The sequence below is a fragment of the Sorghum bicolor genome, chromosome 4 (genome assembly GCF_000003195.3).
Source record: "Sorghum bicolor cultivar BTx623 chromosome 4, Sorghum_bicolor_NCBIv3, whole genome shotgun sequence".
NCBI lineage: Eukaryota > Viridiplantae > Streptophyta > Magnoliopsida > Poales > Poaceae > Sorghum > Sorghum bicolor.
Window position 1 is genome coordinate 7,818,372 of NC_012873.2, and position 23,345 is coordinate 7,841,716.

General features: G+C 52.1%; 1 protein-coding gene across 1 annotated transcript; it reads right to left on the bottom strand.

Moving 5' to 3' along the window:
• LOC110435051 lies at nucleotides 16,055–19,882 on the bottom strand. The gene has a single exon (XM_021460363.1). The coding sequence runs from the start codon at nucleotides 17,153–17,155 to the stop codon at nucleotides 16,682–16,684; it is 474 nt and encodes a 157-aa protein (XP_021316038.1). The 5' UTR covers nucleotides 17,156–19,882; the 3' UTR covers nucleotides 16,055–16,681.

Consider the following 23,345-nt stretch of genomic DNA (forward strand, 5'->3'; position numbering starts at 1 on the left):
TACATATAATATTTATACAACCAAATAAATTTAAATAAAAAAATAGATTCAAGGACCTAAATAATAATAATAATAATAATTTTGTATCATAAATATTAAAATTTTTATATATATTTAGTTAAAGTTATTTATCAAAAAACAAAGACAATAATTATTTAAAGACGGAGAGAATAGATCACTCACGACCTTATGTCCATAACTACCAGTAGAGGTGATGGCGATTCACGGCGGAGTTAAGAAATAGCGAGTGCCTTAACTTCTCTTTTTTTTTTCGGGTCCTCCGTTGCTGGATCTATTAACTCTCTGTTTTCTTTCACTGCAAAAGTGCAGAGATGAGAAGCTAAAAAAAAGTGCAGAGATGTAGAGTGGTAGTATTTGATCGGTTATCGGTATGTGATGGTTGACACACTCTCCCTACTTGTATGATTTTTGGATCTATTTTCTCCTTAACAAATATAATCGATTCTTGTCTTTTTCTTTTATTCAATTGAGTTTTATTGTCCTGTTGAGAAAAAAAATCTCAAGTTAAGATTTTCTCATTAATTCCAATTTAATTTGTGCAAAACCTTCAGATTAAAGTATAAAACTTAATTCTTCACGGGCTAAGTGGGCTTTCCAACGGGCCATTAGTTCTAACCTAAATCATAACTTTTCTGATTCCGAAGGGGGGAACTTAGGGAAGGAGCACAATGAATCTTCTACTAATGAGATTGGATCTTGATCGGTGAACTCGGCCAAGAGCCGAATCATGGTATTGATCATTGAAAGCCGCTTTTCGCTCAACGGTGAAGAAGTCAGGTCGGAGTTGATGGTTCATTGACATAGGCTCTCTGAGAGTAGTGATGAACTTGAGGTGACAATGTGAGATTTCCTCTATAAGCTAGATAGGTTCCCGATCATAGAGGTGAAGTTTGCCAAATCAATCTTGATGAAGGCTAGGCTTCCAAATCAGAAAACCTGGTTGGCGGTGAAGTGGGGGCACAATGTTTCTCAATTGGTCGGTAATAGCAATGTGCCGGGCCAATCTAGGACCCAAAATTACCTTACGTGTAGTATGGGTATGGCCATGGACGGACCTACAGTGTCCGGGTATTCCCTTGCATACCCTACATTTTTGGACAAAAAATTAATAGGTATTTGAGATATATACATGTATAATATACATAAGTGTTAAAACTACGTTTCTCTGTGTTTCTAGGTCATTTTATTCAACAATTCACCTCTAACTCAAAAGCAGCCTCATAAGCCACGCAAATCCAGACGGTCCATGACTCATCTAACCTTCCCACTCACTTTCCCACTCCCCAAAATCCCAAAACCATCAGGCCTAGTTCGTAGGGGTAGGGCAGCCGCGCACTCACGCGCAGGTAGGCGCTTCCGCGACTCTCGACCGCTCGCCGCCGCTTTCACCGCGCGCCACCGCACGCGATTCGCCACTGACCCGCAGGCAGGCGCTGCGGCCTGTGTGGACGCTCGTGTTGCCGCTTCGGCGGCTCCACTCCCCGGCATCGGGCGTCCCCGCGCCGCCGCGCGGCCAGTCGGCCATGACCTCCCCTTTGCTTGGACTCAGAGGTAATAAAACTCAAATCCCTTTCCTTTTCCCTTTGTTGGTTCTATTAAATGTCATTTTCAATTGCAAAAAAAATATAGATATGCAATGCATTTGAACTACATGTATCTTTTATCTAAGTAGATCTAAATATTTTGTGTCGTTCATTAAAAAAAATTTACCATGGTGTTGGGTACCATAATAAGGGATACCCAAATCAGAGCAATAAAAAGCGCAAAAAAGCATACTAACCACAATCATCAGGGTACGGGCCCCAGTTCATTCGACTCGCCCGACCCCTCAGGGCCTCGGACGCGAGTCCCGACTCGCCCGACCCCTCAGGGCCTCGGACGCAAGTTCCGACTCGCCCGACCCCTCAGGGCCTCGGACGCGAGTCTCGACTCGCCCGACCCCTCAGGGCCTCAAACGCAAGTTCCGACTCGCCCGACCCCTCAGGGCCTCGGACGCGAGTCCCGACTCGCCCGACCCCTCAGGGCCTCGAACGCAAGTTCCGACTCGCCCGACCCCGTCCAGGCTCGGGCACCGGACCCCACTCCACCTGGGCAGCAAGACTTCCACCGCACGGCGCCCGTACCCATGACATGACGGACGCGATGGCTTCCATACCACAGCAGGGCAAGGCGACAACTATTCCAACCACCCTGGGTACTGCAGCATCACCTTTTTCACTGTGTGCCCTTACCTCTTTCACTGTGGCGTACCGCCTCACAGTGGAAAGGGAATGGGGGAGGTTAATCAGCACCACTATTTGACACCTCTTCCCACTATTGACGTGATACGCAGCAGCGCCGGCGACCCGACCCCCATGACTCCTACAAGGCTCGGTAAACCGCAACAGGAGCGACCATCCCTCCAGGACAAGACGAACAGGCTTCAACAGGGTCGGAGCTGTAACTCTCCCACTGAGGGAAATCTACCCATGTAAATCCCAGTCTCCCCTTGAGGCTATAAAAGGGGAGCCAAGGCTCAAAAGAACGAACACACTCACACGCACAACACTCTTTCACAGAGCAGCAATCCGCACTCTGTCCACCACCAAGCCGAGACCTGGGACTTAGCCCTCTCTCGCAACCTGCTTGTACCCCCTACTACAAGCACCTTTGGGTGCAAGGTTATACAGGACCCCCGATCGCACTGGACGTAGGGCATTCTTGGCCCGAACCAGTATAAACCCTCTGTGTCTCACTTGCATCACCATCCAAGCTTGGTCAGTCACGCAGACTTATACTTGTTAGTGCTTAGACCACGAATCTAGACGCCGACAGTTGGCGCGCCAGGTAGGGGCCTTCTGCGTGACGCTCGCCAGTCCGTACTGGGAAGTCTTGGATGGCAGACGGATTTCACCCGCTCCGTCGCGGCACCATCATGACGTTTGGGAGTTTGGAGTTCATGTCCCTCGGTTCCGGCTACGACATGGTCCTCCTCCCGCCACGTGGTGACGTCGAGCCTAGTCCCGAGCCGATCCCACCACAGTCAGTGCGTGGGAGCCGTTTGGGACACCGTGCGGGGGGCTCACGGAGGGGGCGTCAGAGATCTAGGATCTCCGACCCTACCACTGAGGCTAGGACCCATCTGGCCCTCCCCCCGCATATTCCTCACCAGATCGCCCGTTCCTCCGGCCCGACAGGCGCTAGAGGAAGGGCTCGCGGGGCATCAAGCTCCGGTCCCAGGACCAACAGAGGATCATCGCGGCCTCCCGTTCCGCCCCGGTCAAAGGGGAAGGCACGGCCCGCGCCCGTCCCCCGCAAGGGGGACAAAGGGACCTCAACATCTCGTCCTCCTCCACCTCTGGATGAAGGAGAAATAGCGGCACCTCCCGAATTACCTTTCGGCCTCAGGAACGCCGCCGCCACCTACGCCTCTTCCGTGAGCACTTCGCTAAGTGCATACGCGGACCTTCAAGGACACCACCTAAGGTCTACCCTGGACCTCATCTCCACACCACCCGTTTCGTCATACCCAGAGGACCCTACCTCAGGCGACGACGAGTGGGCTGGCGCTGACCTTTCCGGGTGCGGCGACCCAGAGACCTTCATCCGCTTCTTGGAAGCCAGCAACTACTGTCTCGGCTACTCCAACTCCGACGACGAAAGCCACGACCCGTCGCGAGAATGTTTTAACCTAGAAGTCGGAGGCACGCCGCATAACGCCCAGGGGGGCGCAGGACCCTCTAGGCAGGAGAATGTGACGCCACCTCCCAACCCGACTCCCGGAACCGATCTCGGAGCCCGTGGGGTAGCGTCGGCCCCCGTTGGAGGGCACCGCCCTGACCTCGTGCAGCTCGATGAGCTAGAGGCCAGGCTCGAAGAAGAACGCACACGCCTCCGCCAACTCCGCGAGGCCTTGGTCCGAGACCCGGCTGGCCGCGGAGATGGGGGTGAAGCTAGACGTCGCGCACGTGACGTCAATCGTCGCATTGTCGAGGGCCAAGGGGGTGACGCCCCAGTCTTCAGCACGGCCAGCCAGAACGTGATGGCCGCCGCGCTCCTCCTCAGGGCGATGCCCGAGCCATCGACCCCTGAGGGAAGAAGAGTGCGCCAGGGGCTACGTGGCCTCCTGGAGCAGGCTGTGGTGCAGAACGCGGAAAGTTCTGCGTCACAATCCCACGGCACGAGACGCTAGGGGGACCGACCCCCTCCGAACAAGGCACCAACCGTACAGGGTCCGCCGCCCCCTAATCCGCAAGGGGGCAACAGGGCCCCGTCAGTTCACGAACGCGTCGGAGCTGACGCGGACGTGCGGGCCACCCTCGAGGCCAGACGACGTGACAGGGACGAGGCCGAGTCGAGGCGCTACCGACCGCGCCGAGGCGGAAGGTACGACCCCGATCACGACCGCAGCACGTCACCAGAGCCCCTGGGTCCCCGCGTCTTCAGCGAGGCCATACGCAGGGCCAAGTTCCCGGCGCGATTCCGACAGCCCGCCAACCTCACCAAGTACTCAGGGGAAACGAACCCTGAGCTCTGGCTGGCGGATTACCACCTAGCATGCCAGCTGGGCGGCGCGGATGACGACCTGCTCATCATCCGCAACCTCCCACTCCACCTGGCCGATACGGTCAGGGCATGGCTCGAGCACCTCCCTGAGCGCATGATCCACGACTGGGCTGACCTGGTCAGGATCTTTGTCGGGAACTTCCAGGGCACATACGTGCACCCTGGGAACTCCTGGGACCTCAGGAGCTGCCGGCAGAAGCCTGATGAGTCCCTCCGAGACTTCATCAGGCGATTCTCCAAACAGTGCACCGAGCTCCCCAACATCACGGATTCCGACGTGATCGGAGCCTTCATTTCCGGCACCACCTGCAAGGAGTTGGTACACGAGCTCGGACGCAAGACCCCCACGAGCACTAGCCAGCTGCTCGACATCGCCACCAACTTTGCCTCAGGCGAAGAGGCAGTCGGCGCCATTTTCTCCGACGACGCAGCTAAAGGAAAGCAGAAGGCCGAGGCCACCGAAGCCTCAGGATCACGCGACCCCAAGAAGAAGAAGAAGGGTCGCAAGGGGAAGCAGGGTCAGTCGGACGACAACCTAGTCGCCGCGGCTGATCGCAAGAACCCCAAAAGGGCTCCTGCTGGCCCCGGTCACTTCGACGAAATGTTGAAAAAGCCGTGCCCCTATCACAGGGGGCCAACCAAGCACACCCTTGAGGAGTGCACAGTCCTCCGTCGGTACTATACCGACATCATCACCAAGGAGAGTGCCGAAGAGCCTCCCAAGGACGACGACCCTGAGGGGGAGTCTTTCCCCAAGATCAAGAACTGCCTTCTAATCTTTGGGGGACGTGCGGCTCGCCTCACTGCGAGTCAGAGGAAGCGCGAACTCCGAGAAGTTTGCGCAGTCAGCGCAGCTGCGCCCTCGTATCTTAAATGGTCCGAGAGCGCAATCACGTTCGATCGACAGGATCACCCGGATCGGATTCCCAATCCCGGGAGCTATCCGTTGATCGTCGACCCCATCATCGCCGAGACCCGTCTCACTAAGGTGCTGATGGATGGAGGCAGCGGTCTCAACATACTCTACGCCGAGACTCTGGCCCTCATGGGGATCAGCAAGTCCCGGCTGAGGAACGACACAGCGCCATTCCATGGAGTAGTGCCTGGACATCGTGCCCACCCCCTCGGACAAATCGATCTGCCCATCTGCTTCGGGACCCCCGACAACTTCAGACGGGAGGTCCTCACTTTCGACGTGGTCGGGTTCCCAGGGACCTACCACGCGATCCTCGGACGACCATGCTACGCCAAGTTCATGGCCGTCCCCAACTACACCTACCTCAAGCTCAAGATGCCAGGGCCAAAGGGCATCATCACCATCAGCACGACCAGTCAGCACGCCTACCAGTGCGACGTCGAGTGCATTGAGCAGGCCGAGGCTCTGGCTGAGTCTCTGGCCATCCTCACCGGCCTCGGCGACTGTGACCAGGACGTCCCCGACCCCAAGCGTCATGCCGGGAGCTTCGAGCCGGCAGAGGAGACCAAGCTAGTTTTCCTCGACCCCGGGACCTCTGAAGGCAAGGCGTTGAGAATTAGCTCCAGCCTCGACCCCAAATAGGAAGTGGTGCTCGTCGACTTTCTCCGCGCAAACGCCGATATATTTGCGTGGAGTCCCTCGGACATGCCTGGAATACCGAGGGAAGTCGCCGAGCACTCCTTGGACATCCGAGCCGGCTCCAAACCCGTGAAACAATGCCTGCGCCGATTCGACGAGGAGAAGCGTCGGGCCATCGGGGAGAAGATCCACAAGCTGCTGACGGCCGGATTCATCAAGGAGGTATTCCATCCCGAGTGGTTAGCCAACCCCGTGCTAGTTAAAAAGAAGAATGGGAAGTGGAGGATGTGTGTAGATTATACTAGTTTAAATAAAGCATGTCCAAAGAATCCCTTTCCATTACCTCGTATTGATCAGATAGTTGACTCTACCACGGGATGTGAAATTTTGTCTTTTCTTGATGCTTATTCCGGCTACCACCAAATCAAGATGAAAGAGTCCGACCAGCTCGCGACTTCATTCATCACCCCTTTCGGAATGTATTGCTACGTAACCATGCCTTTTGGCCTCAAGAACGCGGGGGCTACATATCAACGATGTATGCTCCAGGTTTTTGGGAACCTGATAGGCAAAACGGTAGAGGCTTATGTAGACGACATTGTTGTCAAGTCCAGGAAAGCGAGCGGTCTGGTTGCCGACCTGGAAGAAACATTCCGATGCCTTAGGGCGAAAGGGATCAGACTCAACCCCGAAAAGTGCGTTTTCGGGGTCCCCCGAGGCATGCTCCTTGGGTTTATTGTGTCTGAGCGGGGGATCGAGGCCAACCCAGAAAAGGTCTCGGCCATCGCAAATATGGGCCCGATTCGTAACCTAAAGGGAGTACAAAGGGTGATGGGATGTCTAGCCACCCTAAGCCGTTTCATTTCTCGCCTCGGGGAAAAAGGACTGCCTCTGTATAGGTTACTTAGGAAATCTGAGCACTTTTCCTGGACCCCCGAGGCCCAGGAAGCCCTTGACAAGCTCAAGGCTCTGCTCACCAACCCTCCCATCCTGGTGCCCCCCGCCGAGGGGGAACCACTACTTCTCTACGTCGCAGCCACTGATCAGGTGGCCAGCGCAGCTATCGTGGTCGAGAGGAAGGAAGAAGGGCACGCCCTGCCGGTCCAAAGGCCGGTATACTTAGGAAATCTGTATAGGTTACTTAGGAAATCTGAGCACTTTTCCTGGACCCCCGAGGCCCAGGAAGCCCTTGACAAGCTCAAGGCTCTGCTCACCAACCCTCCCATCCTGGTGCCCCCCGCCGAGGGGGAACCACTACTTCTCTACGTCGCAGCTACTGATCAGGTGGCCAGCGCAGCTATCGTGGTCGAGAGGAAGGAAGAAGGGCACGCCCTGCCGGTCCAAAGGCCGGTATACTTCATTAGTGAAGTACTCTCCGACACAAAGACTCGATACCCCCAGATCCAAAAATTACTCTACGCTGTAGTGTTGGCCCGGCGCAAGCTCAGACATTACTTTGAATCTCACCCGGTCTCAGTGGTCTCATCTTTCCCTTTGGGAGAAGTGATTCAGAACCGAGAGGCCAACGGAAGGATTGCCAAATGGGCCATAGAGATCATGGGCGATGGGATCACCTATGAGCCTCGCAGAGCCATAAAGACCCAGGTCCTGGCACACTTTGTGGCGGAATGGACTGTGACTCAGTTCCCGCCACCTCAAATCCCGCACGAGTGCTGGACCATGTACTTCGACGGGTCTTTGATGAAAACCGGGGCCGGCGCGGGCCTAATCTTCATCTCACCCCTCGGGGTAAGGATGCGATACGCAATCCGGCTCCATTTCCCTGCTTCAAACAACGCAGCAGAGTACGAGGCCCTTGTTAACGGTCTCCACATCGCGATCGAGCTTGGGATCAAACGGCTCGACATCCGAGGCGATTCTAGACTCATCATCGATCAAGTCATGAAAGAGTCTAGCTGCCATGACCCCAAGATGGACGTGTACTGCAAAGCGGTTCGACGCCTGGAAGAAAAGTTCGACGGCCTCGAACTTAACCACGTGTTAAGGAAGTATAACGAGGCCGCCGACGCGCTCGCCAAGATGGCATCCGAGCGGGCCATGGTCCCCCAGGATGTTTTCGTCAGCGACCTCTACAAGCCTTTCGTCGACTACAAGGACGACGGGGGGTCGGACGAACCCCCAAGCAAACAGAGTTCCGACCCCAAAGACGCTGCCGCTCAAGAACAGGAGGCCATGGACATCGAGCCAGAGCCACCTGCACCTGACGACTCCCCCGACTGGCGCTACCCTTTGCTTCAACGCCTGGTTGACGGCGCTTTGCCCCTGGACCAGGCCGAAGCGAGGCGCGTGGCTCGTCGTGCCAAGACCTTTGTCCTCCTTGATGGGGAGATATACAAGCGAAGCCCCTCGGGCGTCCTCATGCGGTGCATCCCACGTCAAGAGGGGGTCAAGCTCCTACAGGACATTCACTCGGGGGCTTGTGGCCATCACGCCGCGCCCCGGACGTTGGTAGGAAATGCCTTCCGACAAGGCTTCTACTGGCCCACCGCCGTAGCCGACGCCACAGAGATCGTCAGGGCCTGTAAGGGATGCCAGTTTTACGCTCGCCAGATACATCTACCCGCTCAGGCCCTGCAAACGATCCCCATCACCTGGCCTTTCGCTGTCTGGGGCCTCGACCTGGTCGGGCCTCTGCAGAAAGCACCCGGGGGCTTCACCCACTTGCTTGTCGCAATCGACAAGTTCTCCAAGTGGATCGAAGTCCGACCCATTGCAAGGATAAAGGATGAGCAAGCAGTGTTGTTCTTCACAGACATCATCCATCGATTTGGGGTACCGAACTCCATAATCACCGACAACGGCACACAGTTCACCGGACGAAAGTTCTTGCAGTTCTGCGACAGACACCACATACGTGTGGACTGGGCGGCAGTGGCTCACCCCAAGACCAACGGTCAAGTGGAGCGTGCCAATGGCATGATCCTCCACGGTTTGAAGCCCAGGATTTTCAACCGTCTGAACAAGTTTGGAAAAAGGTGGCTCAAAGAGCTACCAGCCGTGGTCTGGAGTCTGAGAACCTCCCGAAGCCGAGCCACAGGCTTCACCCCGTTCTTCATGGTCTACGGGTCGGAAGCCGTCCTCCCCACTGATCTGGAATACGGGTCCCCGAGGGTACAAGCCTACGACGAAAATAGCGGTAAGACGTTCCAAGAAGACGCGCTGGACCAGCTGGATGAAGCCAGGGATGTAGCCCTCCTACACTCCGCCAAATACCAGCAGACCCTCCGCCGATACCACGCACGACGAATCCGAGGCCGAGCCTTTCAAGTCGGCGACTTGGTGCTAAGGCTCAGACAGAGCAACAAGGGTCGTCACAAGCTCACACCCCCCTGGGAAGGACCTTTCGTCATCACCGAGGTTCTCCGGCCCGGCACCTACAAGCTCGCCAATGAAGCGAGAGAGGTCTTCAAAAACGCATGGAACATAGAACAACTACGTCGCTTTTACCCTTAGAACTTTTGTAATAATTTTTTGTTTGTTCATCACCTTGGAAGAATAAATGAAAATTTAAGTCATATGGCCCTTTTCTATCAGGGAGCCTCGGACCTGCCCAGCAGAGTCCGAGCCTCCCACGGGGGCTACATAGGGGGGAACCCCCCGTGTCAACTCCAAATCTTTTTCCTTTTTTCGTGCAAGTCAAAAGAACTCCGAACCAAGGTCTTTCCCCTTTTCTCTTAGAAAGTTTTAAGAAAACTGGAAATTCGCCCCACAAATCTTAAGGCATGAGCCCTAGGAAAGGCCAACGCTCACGAGCAAAAGACCGCTCCTACTCACCTTAGATTCGGGGGACGGATTCGGACTTCTAAAAACTACTAAGGGAAAAGGGAAAAGGACTTAGGCTTGGGGTTTCTGGCTATCGCAAGTAGCTTACCCGACCTCGCGCTGCCGAGGTTGGATCGGCATAAGGAAAAAGAAAATAAGACATTTACGAAAAAAGCTTAAAGAGCAATTACACAAATATCTACATTCAACATTAAACATTGTATAATACAAGGCCTGCTGGCCTCAACACCCACAAAAAAAAGAAAACTAAGAATCCTACTGCCCTGTCTGCCCAGGTCCTTGGGCCCCGAGGGGGGAAGCTCCGCCTCATCGTCGAAGAAGGTGGCCAAGGCATCTCCAGGGACAGTCGCGGCGTCGTCAAGCCTCTGCACCTCCTCCTGGGCCTCTGTTTCGTCATCCGGGAGAACGTAGCCCTCACAGACTGCCGGCAAGTCAATGCCGGCATAGTGAGAGCTCACCACCACCAGGGCTTTCTTCACCCCGGTGTGGAGCGCCTCCCTCATCCTCTCCCCGGCCCGGGAGTAAAGGGCTTCGACCCGACCGCGCAGCGACGACCCCGACACCGATACCCCGAGCCCCTCACACGCCGAGGTGACCATGCCTTCAAGAGCCGAGCGGTCTGAAGCCTCGGCGTCAAGGGACTTTTGCAGGGCCTCGGCAGTAGAGGTCGTCTCGACCACCTTCATCTCCAATTCTGATTGAAAAATACAACAAGAAACAAGGAGTCAGGAAAGACTAATTCAAAAGTACAAAGGGGACCAAGGTAAAGGGCGCAAGTCTTACCCTCGGCACGCTTCTCGTGCTCCGCCGAGCTCTGATGCCAGTGGGCCACCTGGCTCAGAGCCCCGGCTAGGTCGGTCTGAGCTTAGTTCAAGGCGAGGTCTTTTTCAGCGAGCAAAGCTTCAAGCCGAGCAACCTCACCCTTGTACCCCTCAGCCGCCGCCTTCTGCACCTCGGTTTCCTGGGCAAGGACCCCAATCCTCTCCTCCAGGGGGCCGACCTTGTCCCGGGCCTCCCGAGCCTCGGAAGCCAGCGCCGAGCACTTCTGCCGAAGCTCGGCAGAAATCTCGCACTCCTTCGCGAGCTCCCCCTCAGCCGCCTCCCTGGCGGCCCTCTCGTTCTCAAAGGACGCCCAAGCATCCCTTTCCCGACGGAGAAATACCGACTTCTCCTGAGAGGTGGCCTTGAGCGCCTACAAGAACAGAGGTCACACAGGGAGTTAATATCGCAAAAGTAAGGACAAAACTACTTCACAACACGGGTAAAAATCTTACCTGAGCCAGATTAAACATGTCACGGCCCACGAGCTGAGAAGCTCGGTTCAGGGCCTCGACACCGGCGCGCCCACACGCGTCCAGACCCTGCCAGAGGTAGTTCTTTAACGGGTCATCCAGAACGAATCTGGCTCCGATGCCGAGGTTGGGCCAGATTACGGGGCTCTTACCCCATCCGGCATCTCCCTCTCCCGCTGCGGGGGCCTCGGGCGCCGCGCTGGACGCCACGATGGCTCGGCCTTCCTCAGCATGCGCAGGCCAGGCCGCACCTCCCAGGTCAGCATCCTCCGGTCCTTGGGGCTTCGGCACCCCCGTGTCCTGCCTCTGGTGGCGCCCTCCCTCCTCGAAGCCCGACGGCGGCGGCGACGCGGGCCTAGCCGACCCAGGAGTCGACTGAGCCCCCCTCTTCACAGCCTTCAGGGGGGGCAAGTGCCACCGAAGGCGCCTTTTGCTTACGGCTGGGGGAATAACTCTAGGTTAGAAGAAAGAGAAAAACAAAAAATCAGCAGAGGGATCAGAAATCCTATACATACCTCGCTCGGGGAGCAGACTTCTTCTGGGAGCTCGGAGCTCCTTGGGGGCCTCCCGCAGCACCAGAGGCCGTCGGGCCGACCTCCGCCTCGCCCACCGACGGCGCAGGAGGTACCACGATGGTCTCAGCCGGCGACGCCTCCACCGAGACGCCGTTTCCCGCCCCGGACGCTGGGGAGGGCTCGGCCAGAGCCTCTGGCACTACCGGTTGAGGTGGCGCCTCGAATCCAACCCCCGACGCCTTCTCCCCCTCTTGAGGACCCACGGGGGCTGAACCCTCACCAGGGGCGCTGTCCTCGTCATCCACGATGATGTGGAGGACGGCCTGTCCGCCCTCCGGCGCCTGGATCCCCGCGGGAGCCTCCGACCCCCCTCGGGCCTCCGACCCCTCCGGGGCCTCGATCCCCCCGCCGGCAGGAGGGATCACGTCATCCTCCTCCGCCAACTCGTCGAGCCAGTCGGCGTTGTCTCCTCCGCCCTCTATCTCCGAGACTGAAGTCTCAGGAGACGGAGGCGGGGCGACCCCCGCCTTCTCGGCTTCACGGCGGTTCTTGGAGGCGATCTCCTGCCTCTCCGCCTTTCGCGCCGCCTTGGCTTTCTTGTCTTCCTTGGCCTTCTTTTGCTCCTCGTTCCGGGCCCGATTCTTGGCCCGGATCTCTTTGTCCTCCGGGACAGGGGGCGGGGAATCCTTGACGGCCCCGATCCCCTGTGGGGCAAGCAGATCAACAGGGAATCAGGCGAAAGAAAAAACGGGAGCAAGAGATCGAAATAAAAGGACACCTTCTTACCAAGGAAATGTAGCCCTTTTCAGGGCGCATCGGGACCACCCGGGAATTCTTCATCTCCGGGTGCGTCGTCTTCTCGACCCGGGCGGTGATGTACGAGGCCGATATCGGCTCGGCTAACATCCTCGTCCCTGCCCGAGGGACGTCCCGGGTCATCTCGAACATGGGCACCCGGCGCTGCGCCAGCGGAAGCAGGCTCCTCTTATGGAACGCTATTGCCACCGTGGCCGCAGTGACTCGGGCCTCTCGCAGCTTCTGAAGCCCTGCAAGAAGCGGGGCGAGCTTCTTCTGCTCCTCTGACGGAGCGCCCCACACCCACTTCTGGGGGGCCTCCGTCACCATCTTCCCGGTATACTTCGGCAGAAGACCACCGTCGTTCCGGAGGTAGAACCACGAGCTCTGCCACCTCCGGTTTGACGACGGCATCGAGCTCCAGATGTACAATCCGGACCGTTGCTGGCGAAGCTGCAGCGTGCAGCCGCCGGCTCGCAGGGGGATCTTCTCTTTCCCCATGTAACGGGCCGACATGTCCGCCTTGAAGAGGTGAAGCCAGAGGTTCCAATTGACAGGAACCCCCAGGAACCCCTCGCAAACCATGGCGAAGACGGCGGCTTGCATCACCGAGTTGGGATTCAGGTTGTGTAGCTCCACCTCGTAGTAGTGGAGGATAGCCCTGATCAGGCGACCGGCTGGAATCCCGAACCCCCGGTCTAAGAACGACAGGAAGCAAACCACATAGCCCGGCGGCGGGTTTGGCTCCCTGTTGTTCGCCGAAGGAACGATCCACTCCGGGAACCCGACATCCTTGAGAGGACGGAGAATCCCGGCCTTCACGCGCGCCTCCAGCGCGGACTTGGTCACGTTGTAGGGCGGCCACGCCTCAACGCCGGCCATGGCTTTGGGAAGAAGAGGAGTGTCTGCGCGGCGGAAGTGGAGGAGACAGCGGCAGAAGAGAGGGCAGGAGGCAAGGGCTTTGTGGCGCGGGAGCGAGAGGAAAGAAATCAAGCCCCCAGCAGCCGCTTTTATAGAAGGGGCGAGCCACGACCACGCCCCTGCGAGGAAGGCCAAGCGGGAGAGAGAGCAACCGTCGCCCACTCAGGTGAAAAACTCGAAGCGCCAACTCCCTCCGATTCCCGCGCCCGCCGCACGCGCGCATTAATTTCGCAGGCGAAACGTCCCATCCAGCCTGGGCGAGACGGCACGGCCATTTCGAGTCCCCACGCGCCGCGCCTCAAAAGGAGCGCCCTGAAAAGTTATGTCAGGACGGTTCCTTCCAGGGGACGCGGCGCCCGACCCCCAGCGGACTAAGCGTCGCAGGGAGGTCTCCGTCGGACGCAGGATTCCGTCTCGCCCGACCCCATCAAGACCCCGAGCTAAAATTGCGAGGCGGTTTCCCATCGGGCGCGGATTCTGTCTCGCCCGACCCCGACACTACAGAACGAGTCTGAAGAAAGCCTTTCGAGGCCCAAAATCCCCAGGCCATGGCCACCTACGTTCCAGAGGTTGCGAGACTGACATGCGACACAGGTTCGAACAGTCGCCTCAGGATAACTGAGCGAGGGATGACTGAAGATGAGCACAATAGAGGCCAAGGTCCGAACCCTGCAGGGAGTCGGCGCATCTTTACAAGTCATATCCGAGACCCATGCGGGTGTCACGTGAGTGGGATCCCATCGAGGGAGGCATCGAGCCCTCGGAACCTAACGAATGGTTCCGACATCCACCGTGACTGCCCTCGGGTACTTTTTGAGATGTGCCCATAAGGCCACTAGCCGACCCCAATCGAACGGGACTCGGACATCCACTTGGATCTACCCGCATGCAGCTCCCGGGAAGCGTCGTCACTCGCCCATCGAGGGTAGTACGGCACGACCCACCCCTCCTCCGAGCGAAAGGAAGAATGAGGGACGTAATTACAAGACGAGAAAGAACCTGATCGACCCTTGCGGGGAAAGGGCTCGGGGGCTTCCTCGCACCGTGGGAACAGGCACTACGTGTAAAGAACACGCAACCTATCCCTTAAAACACTCCAGACTATAGCTGTCAAGGGGTGAAAGCCTTTGAAGGAATAACACCATTCCTCCAAAAGGCTCGGGGGCTACACCCGGCGGGTGCGCTCGCGCGCACCCCCCGGAGAAAAGTGAAAGGCTCCTAGTCAACTACAGTCCCTGGGGAAAGAACCTCTAAAGAGGTGACCTCACCCCTTCAGAGGCTCGGGGGCTACTGTTGGGTACCATAATAAGGGATACCCAAATCAGAGCAATAAAAAGCGCAAAAAAGCATACTAACCACAATCATCAGGGTACGGGCCCCAGTTCATTCGACTCGCCCGACCCCTCAGGGCCTCGGACGCGAGTCCCGACTCGCCCGACCCCTCAGGGCCTCGGACGCAAGTTCCGACTCGCCCGACCCCTCAGGGCCTCGGACGCGAGTCTCGACTCGCCCGACCCCTCAGGGCCTCAAACGCAAGTTCCGACTCGCCCGACCCCTCAGGGCCTCGGACGCGAGTCCCGACTCGCCCGACCCCTCAGGGCCTCGAACGCAAGTTCCGACTCGCCCGACCCCGTCCAGGCTCGGGCGCCGGACCCCACTCCGCCTGGGCAGCAAGACTTCCACCGCACGGCGCCCGTACCCACGACATGACGGACGCGATGGCTTCCATACCGCAGCAGGGCAAGGCGACAACTATTCCAACCACCCTGGGCACTGCAGCATCACCTTTTTCACTGTGTGCCCTTACCTCTTTCACTGTGGCGTATCGCCTCACAGTGGAAAGGGAATGGGGGAGGTTAATCAGCACCACTATTTGACACCTCTTCCCACTATTGACGTGATACGCAGCAGCGCCGGCGACCCGACCCCCATGACTCCTACAGGGCTCGGTAAACCGCAACAGGAGCGACCATCCCTCCAGGACAAGACGAACAGGCTTCAACAGGGTCGGAGCTGTAACTCTCCCACTGAGGGAAATCTACCCATGTAAATCCCAGTCTCCCCTTGAGGCTATAAAAGGGGAGCCAAGGCTCAAAAGAAGGAACACACTCACACGCACAACACTCTTTCACAGAGCAGCAATCCGCACTCTGTCCACCACCAAGCCGAGACCTGGGACTTAGCCCTCTCTCGCAACCTGCTTGTACCCACTACTACAAGCACCTTTGGGTGCAAGGTTATACAGGACCCCCGGTCGCACTGGACGTAGGGCATTCTTGGCCCGAACCAGTATAAACCCTCTGTGTCTCACTTGCATCACCATCCAAGCTTGGTCAGTCACGCAGACTTATACTTGTTAGTGCCTAGACCACGAATCTAGACGCCGACACATGGGCATACCCTGCTCCTAATTCCTGGGTCCGCCACTGGGTATGGCACTGGTTGATCAGTTCCCAACCTACATGCATGGCTAATTGTATAGTAGTAGTTTTCAGATCTAATTTTCTTATAAATTAGACTAATTCGTTTTTCTTGTAATAATAATACAGTTCTTCCCGTCCTTTCCAAAAAAAAAATGCACAAGATGACACAAAACAACACATGACTTACGAAAATGTTCTCTTTTTTTTTATAAATTGGGTACAACTACATTACTCTTGGGCTGACAATCGTCAGCGACAATTACATTACATGTTCACGGGGGGAGCTTATAATTTGCTCGAGCCTGCCCACACATTCATACCCACTAGCAGCTAATCCATGAACCGCTCTATTACAATCTCTAGGAACATATAACACATTGGAAGCTACTAAAGTTCACGCGCGCCAGAAATTTTAACTCGCAGTCAGCCCCATCTGAAGAGCTGGCAAGGTTCTCATCTAGATAGGTAACAGACTTCATAAATACAAGACACAATACTTGACACAAATAATAGGATTTGGATCTAACATAGTTCTAACTCAGTCTTTAGAGCTGAACACATTATTACAAAAGAAGGCTTGTTCTGACTGTTCAAAAACCTGATGTTTCCGCTTTTTGGCTCTGCAATGGCATAAATTGTTCATACAATCGACTACACACAAAAAGACGGCTCGGATAAAGAATTGATGATTTGCTACAAAGCAATTTCTTCCAAGACAGTCGGATAAAGAGTCGATGATTCGCCATAGAGAAATTCCGCCTCAATGACAATTGAATTGCCTTATTAATTCAGAGACCGAGAAGCCGATGATCACTTCTCTTTGTAGACAAAGAACGCGACGAAGCCTCCTGCAATGGTCGCAAAGGCCATCAGCCAAACGACCACGGCCATGGGCGCTGGCATGATGGCGGCAACTTTGTAGGAGAAGCTGAACGTCAGCAGAGTAGTCAGTATCCATACAGCGATCTTGAGCCACTCCCTCTTGGACGACCCAGCACGGGCACGCTCGTACATCCTCAGGCAGACAAAAAGCGCGACGAGGATGGCATAGGCAAAACCGACGAAGGCGATGGCCATCACATCGCCTTGGGATCGGATGATGGCCATTGCCGCGTTGAAGCTGAGGATGAGGAAACCCAAAACGGTCGGCCAGGGGAAGCAGCTGTTATCACCATTGTTCTCCGGTTGGGGGTGGTGGTTGGCCTCCTGATCGACCAGGAGACGCTCATCCACCGCGGCGGCATTCACTGGCTGACCGGCCATGGCTGCTTGGGGCGCCGTCATGACTGGAGGTGAGGGCTCTTCGTCGAGCTAGGAAAGTGGGTTTTGTGGGTGGAAACAGAATGTAGCAGGAAAGCTTGGGTTGTAGGAGAGAAAAAGCTTTCACAATCTCAAGCTAAAGCAAACGAGAACATCTTCACGGCGCAACTCTGAACTAGAACAGACTGCAACATAATAATCTGCTTCTTACCAGCTTGAAGGCCACGCTTGTTTCAACCTGCTTGCTAAAACCTGCAGAATGAAGGCAAGTGTTGGATTGTAACAATCCTACAAGTCACAAATATGAGACTTGTTTGTTCAGCGCACAGATTAAAACAAACTGTGTGCCACAACCCATAAATCTGAAAGCTAAAAGCCTAGAAACACACAAGGCTCCTGGTCGCCAAGGGCTGCCGTGGAGTCGACGCTGTGGTGCTTCGTGACCTGGTGGAGTTTTATAGGCTTATAGCTACCACGAAGGCACGAAGCTTCGAGGAAACTTACGAGATGGTTACACTGGGCCCCACGGTGACACTGACAAGTGCTCCTGTGAGTCGTCTCGCTCCTCCTCGTGGAACTTCACGCAATCACACGGCTTTGCCGGCCTTCGACCTTCCTCGCCATTTCCTTGTCACGCGTTTGGCGGACTTTGACACTTTGTATAGACTATTTATGGCCTTGTTTAGTTTTTAAAAAATTTTCAAGATTTTTCGTCACATCAAATCTTTAGATCAAATCTTTGAACATATGCATGAAGCATTAAATATAGATAAAAAGAATAACTAATTGCACAGTTTGTTTGTGAGACAAATCTTTTAAGCCTAATTAGTCCATAATTGAACAATAATAACCAAATACAAACGAAAATGCTACACTATTCAAAACCAACAAATTTTCCCAACTAAACAAGGCCATAGCCCATAGGCCATAGGGGTGGGGTGTGTGCGGCGCACGTCAACTTATTCGCTCAGCTGACACTCTTCGTATCTTATACGTAGCATTATATATGGCACACAAAGATTGAAAATCTTGCAATTTGCAGTGCAGCTTACATTGGCCAGCAGTCAAATTGTTTATTAGCGACTTCTTCAAAACTAGGCAACTCCGTCCTCTCTGAAATTTCCGATCCATGAAGGCCCAAGCCCAACCCAACCAGAATTTCCATATTTGAAACTCTTAGATCTCTTCCTGTTCTGGCGATGACTGACCACGATTTGCATTCAAACCAAACCAGTGGACCTGTTCGAAAGTTATGCCAATATTCTGCAAATATAACTCCCGAGTGCCACGGCAATGCCTGGTCCTATCCAGTAGTTGTGGCATTGTGGCTGCTGAGTAGCCACACCTGGTCACTAATCACTAATCTGATTAATTAGTGCACCTTAACCTGCTTCGCTGCATTTCAAACTCATTTCAGACCAGCGTACACCTCCATACAGCACGTAACGTTGTATTACAAATTGCAAGATACAAAAAAAAAGCGCTTTGATATGAGAATATTTTCGGTGACTGAATAATCAGTTGCATTCAGGATTACCCTAGCACCATGGCTATAATAGTTACTGTAGAGTAGAGCACACCATAAGAGTTAGAGATAGGGTTACTAGTAATCTTTGTCTCTTGATATGCCCTGTATATTATAGTGGAGTATCTGTCAAATATGAATTTATGCATGGCGTACTTCAATGCAGTAGCAAAAGCATCAGTTCGCGTAAACAAACCAGATATGTGATCTATGAAAGCCCTAATAATGCATCTTTAAGCCGATTTAAGATGCCATACTGTTCAAGTTCATGATTTTCTAAACTTAAATAGTATTTTCCAATTTGGAGCACCAAAAATGATTTATTTGAGAGTATGTATATGTCAGATCCGCCTAATTTCCATGAAAGATTTCTACTACTTTCCAACACAACAATGAACCAGGCAATTAAACTCTATGGTCCAGTTTGGATAGTAGAAAGTTCTTGTATATCTATCTCCAAATGGTCCAAAAGCAATGCCTCCGTGGTTCTAATGTAAGGAATTGAGATTTAGGTCTTTATACCAAACTTGATACACCACTGAATTTGTAAAAGGTCCACCATCATCTTCATGATGTACAGTTGTGACTTTTGAGAAACAATTGCTTCCAGAAGAAATTTCGGAAAGACAGAGAAACGTCATGGTGCTTTCTGATTTATCTTTTGACTTGAAAGAAACTATATTTAAAAAGTTTAAGGAAACAGTTTTTTCGCAGCTCTTTGTAAAATGGAAAGCAGTTTTATTAATCCCATTCGTTCTTTTCAGCGAAATCTTTCTTTAAAGAATCGATCGAGGAATATGTACCCTTCTCAGGTTCTCATAGACTGGCTTAGAAATTATGCAAATGAGGCCTGCTTCAACAATCAATTAATAAAAAGCTATTATGCACAAGAAGATAGATTCTTTTTTAGTTGGATGTGCTGATGCAAGATGGATGACTCACGGGTCATGATACAAAAGGTTTTATGTTAACTTAGCCACTAATAGCCCTCCAGAAAAGCATTTCTACAGACAAAGTAGTATGTAGAAATACAAAAAGATATTCAACAGAATACATGTTAAGAAAACCAGGGAAAAAACCAAGTAGAATACATGTTAAGAATACCAGTGAAAGGATTGAAATAGACTACGTGTTCAGCATACCTGCATAAGGATTCAATCAAGAAGATCTTCCTTTTCAAGTTATAAATTCTGTTTCCGCCGTAACCTGCAAAGCTCATCTGTTGCCAGAAATTCCTGCCCAATTCATCAGTTGGCTAACATTCCTGTCATATCCATCAGTTGCTTAACATTTCCTGCTAGATCTGTCCATTGCCTAACAGAATTGCAAGTCCCAGAACGTTTCACTCCCATTTCCAAAATAAATTCATCAGCTACCTAACAGTCCCGCCAAACTGTTTTAAAACATTCTATAGTTTATAAAAAGTGCCTGAGGAAAACCGAATAGTCATGCTTATACACATTCAAAAACAAGAATTCTCTTTCTTTAGAAGTTAGCTACTGTTGGACTTTCTGAAAGTTAACTAGGTTATGTTAAAAATTCTTGACCAAAAGAATGTGATTGCCAAAAAAATAGCTTATGCAATATTACGAGCTTGTATAACTTGATGTGCCCTATATGTATACAGGATACTAACAATCATGTAAATCTTACTGTTAGTCTGTTACTAATTAGATGCTTGTTTTGAAGCATCGATATTAATCCTAACAAGATGCGCTATGAAAAAAAGAGAAATCCCATTATTATTACTAATTAGAGTGTCATACGTCTAATGGAGGGCCCAGGAGAGGGGGCCACGACCACCGGAGGGCTGGCTTCCCGCTGTGCCGCCGACATCTAGATCTAGGAGGATAGGATCAGCTTGCTTGGACGACAAGATTATATTGCTTAGGGGCTAAGTCTCCAGGACTATAAATACATGGGCGATGTAAACTTTCAATCTTAAGCACGAGTATATCCCCTCCTCTCCTTTCTAAGCCTCAGTCCTCTTCCCTGCGCCTCCCTCTCTCCCCTGTGCCGACGCCTCTAGACCCCTAAAGCCTAGCCGCTGCCACACCTTGGGCCCCCCTCCCCACCGGGTCTCTGTTACTAATTAGATCTTGCTCATTTCGAAGCATCGCTATTAATCCTAACAAGTTGCGCTATAAAAAAAGAGAAATCCCATTATTATTACTAATTAGAGTCTCCTTTTGGTGCTTTAATGTCAGTCCTCATGGCACACACTATAAAAGATATAGGCCTTGGAAATTCTTATAAAAAACAGAAAACATCCGGTTATCGATTCAATTAGAGGCTCTCTTTGAAGTTTCCACATTAATAATCATCAGACGTGCTAGAAAAAAAATGATAACCTTTCTTAAAAATAAGAAAATATCTACACACTAAAGTAAACTCAATCATGACTAACAAGTAACAATAACAGCCAATGGATCTATTCTGGTTTCTAAAAAAACACCTCTGCCACTATGAAATAGTCCAAACCCTATATCTATATCTAAATTACAGAATTACCCACATTTATCAGAATGAAAAATAACAAATAACCACATTTGCATCTAAATTACCCACCTATGCCATTATAAAAATAAATTAAAGTAACATCCTAAATTGCATATAAATCACCCACCTTCTACTTCTGCAGAGATATCCGACAAATTACCCAACTCCACTACTGTTAGAGTAACATAATGCAACCCCTAAATATGCATCTAAATTACTTTCATTACATCTGCCAGTATATATAAGTAAAGTATCCAAAAGTACTCCTATATATGATTCTAAACTACCCCAATTTTTACCTTGTTAATGTAGAAAAAAAAAACTAACGTGTATACGAATGCAGTAAGTGATGACTATACGATTTCCATGCCAAATACAAAGCTCAAGCTACGTTTCAACTAAACACATCTGAAATGCACATGGAAGTGTGATACTAAGGTGGAAAACTATGAATAAGGAAGGAAATGTAGATAAAGTAATAGGTAACTAGAGCTCATCACATACTAATAAAGATAAGAAAAGGTATAGATGAGTATTGTCTCAGAGTATAAATCGATGAGTGGCTGAAGATAAGCTATTTTGATTAGCTAAGGCCCTTAAATGTGTCCATGAATATCTTATAACAATTATTGCCCCCAAGGAAAGGGCAACTGAAATAACACTATGCCATCAATTTTGAGTTATTTTTAATAGGTTCTAAAGAAGCTCGGACCTTGGGGAACAGACTACCCGAGTATTAAGCAAAGAATATGTTTTCTCGCTGCAAGACCAAGAAAAACACACCAAATGTCCCCACTCACAGAGGGCATTTGTTTAGGATCAGCCAGGGCGCACCTGCAAGCCATGTATATCTCTGCAACTGCATCAATGGAACAACAGGGGGCGGTGGTGTTTCTTAAACCCAGCCTCGAAAATCTGCTCCCACAGGGAGTTGAACTCACTGGTGCTACTAAGGCCGTGCAACCACTATGCTGTATGCCTGTTCGCCTTTTTTCTATCAGGTCCGTTCACTTTCTATGATGTTCTCTTAGCATCCTAAAAATCAGAGTACTCGTGCATTTGAGCATTCAAGTGGCTACATCAGAACAACCATAGAAATTCCTAATCTTTGGTAAAAGCAGTCTACCAACGGCGTTTAAGAATCACATTTACTTTTGAAAGGGAGCAGACAATTAAAGTTCACCTGAATCACATTTACTTTTGAAAGGGAGCAAACTATTAAAGTTCAGCTGGTCTCTTGTGAAGAAAAAGACAACCAAAATAGTATTACCCAGTTCTACATGTCTTAAAATCAAAAGAACATACATTGAACTTAAAAGATCCATTTGTCTATTGTTGGTAAACATAAGCTACCTAATAAAGACTAAAGTCATCAGGTCATGTCAATCTGTCATGCTATGTGTGCTTGGCTCCAAAACCTCAAATGTTCATACTAGGACCCCTGAACTCTACTGTACAACTATGTTTACTAGCATATCATTATCTTGAGTTCGAAAATGGATGTAGTAGGTGAGATTTGACAATCCACATAATGGGTTATTATGGCCTTATTATGGGTGACAGGGTAAAGAGTGGGTCACCGAACAGCTCATTGCCGTATCTGAGAAGGTCCGTAGAGTGGGAGAAAGAGAGGCCGGAATAGCCATAGGAATCGAGACCTGAACATTTTTTTTAGTTTTTTCTAGGTGCGAGGGAAGTCCCCACACGGGGCATGTGCATCGATTCTGGGGCAATCGTTTGAAATGAAGCAGCCTAGTCTGTTCCCACGGATCTGGATCTGAACTGCCTGTTCTTTCTACTTCAGGTTAATCCGTTCCCCCGGATCTGGATTGATCTGCCTGTTCTTTCTACTTCAGGGTTACCATTAATCATCCGATTTAGATACTAATCAACATGATGTTCGAAAACTTGTTCCGAAAGGCAGAGAAAAGACCTGAAAAGTGTTGGAGGGGGTCTTTTACCTCTTGATATGGATGATCTGATCCGTCGTTCGCACGGGTGAAATCCCAAGAACGCTTCCTGAAGGTCGGTTCCGTCGTGAGAATCCCAAGCACACGACGAGCTGCGCCTGCGCCTCCCAGACCGCCGTCGGCTCCACCGACACCGGGCGCCGCCGGCGACGCTTCCGAGAATCTTCGACGCCTTTCTGCTATCCAACTGCTGGCAAGTCTTATACAAGTACAGTATGAC

Coding starts and splice junctions, on each gene's coding strand:
- LOC110435051 (XM_021460363.1), bottom strand. CDS start 17,155: ATGACGGCGCCCCAAGCAGCCATGGCCGGTCAGCCAGTGAATGCCGCC.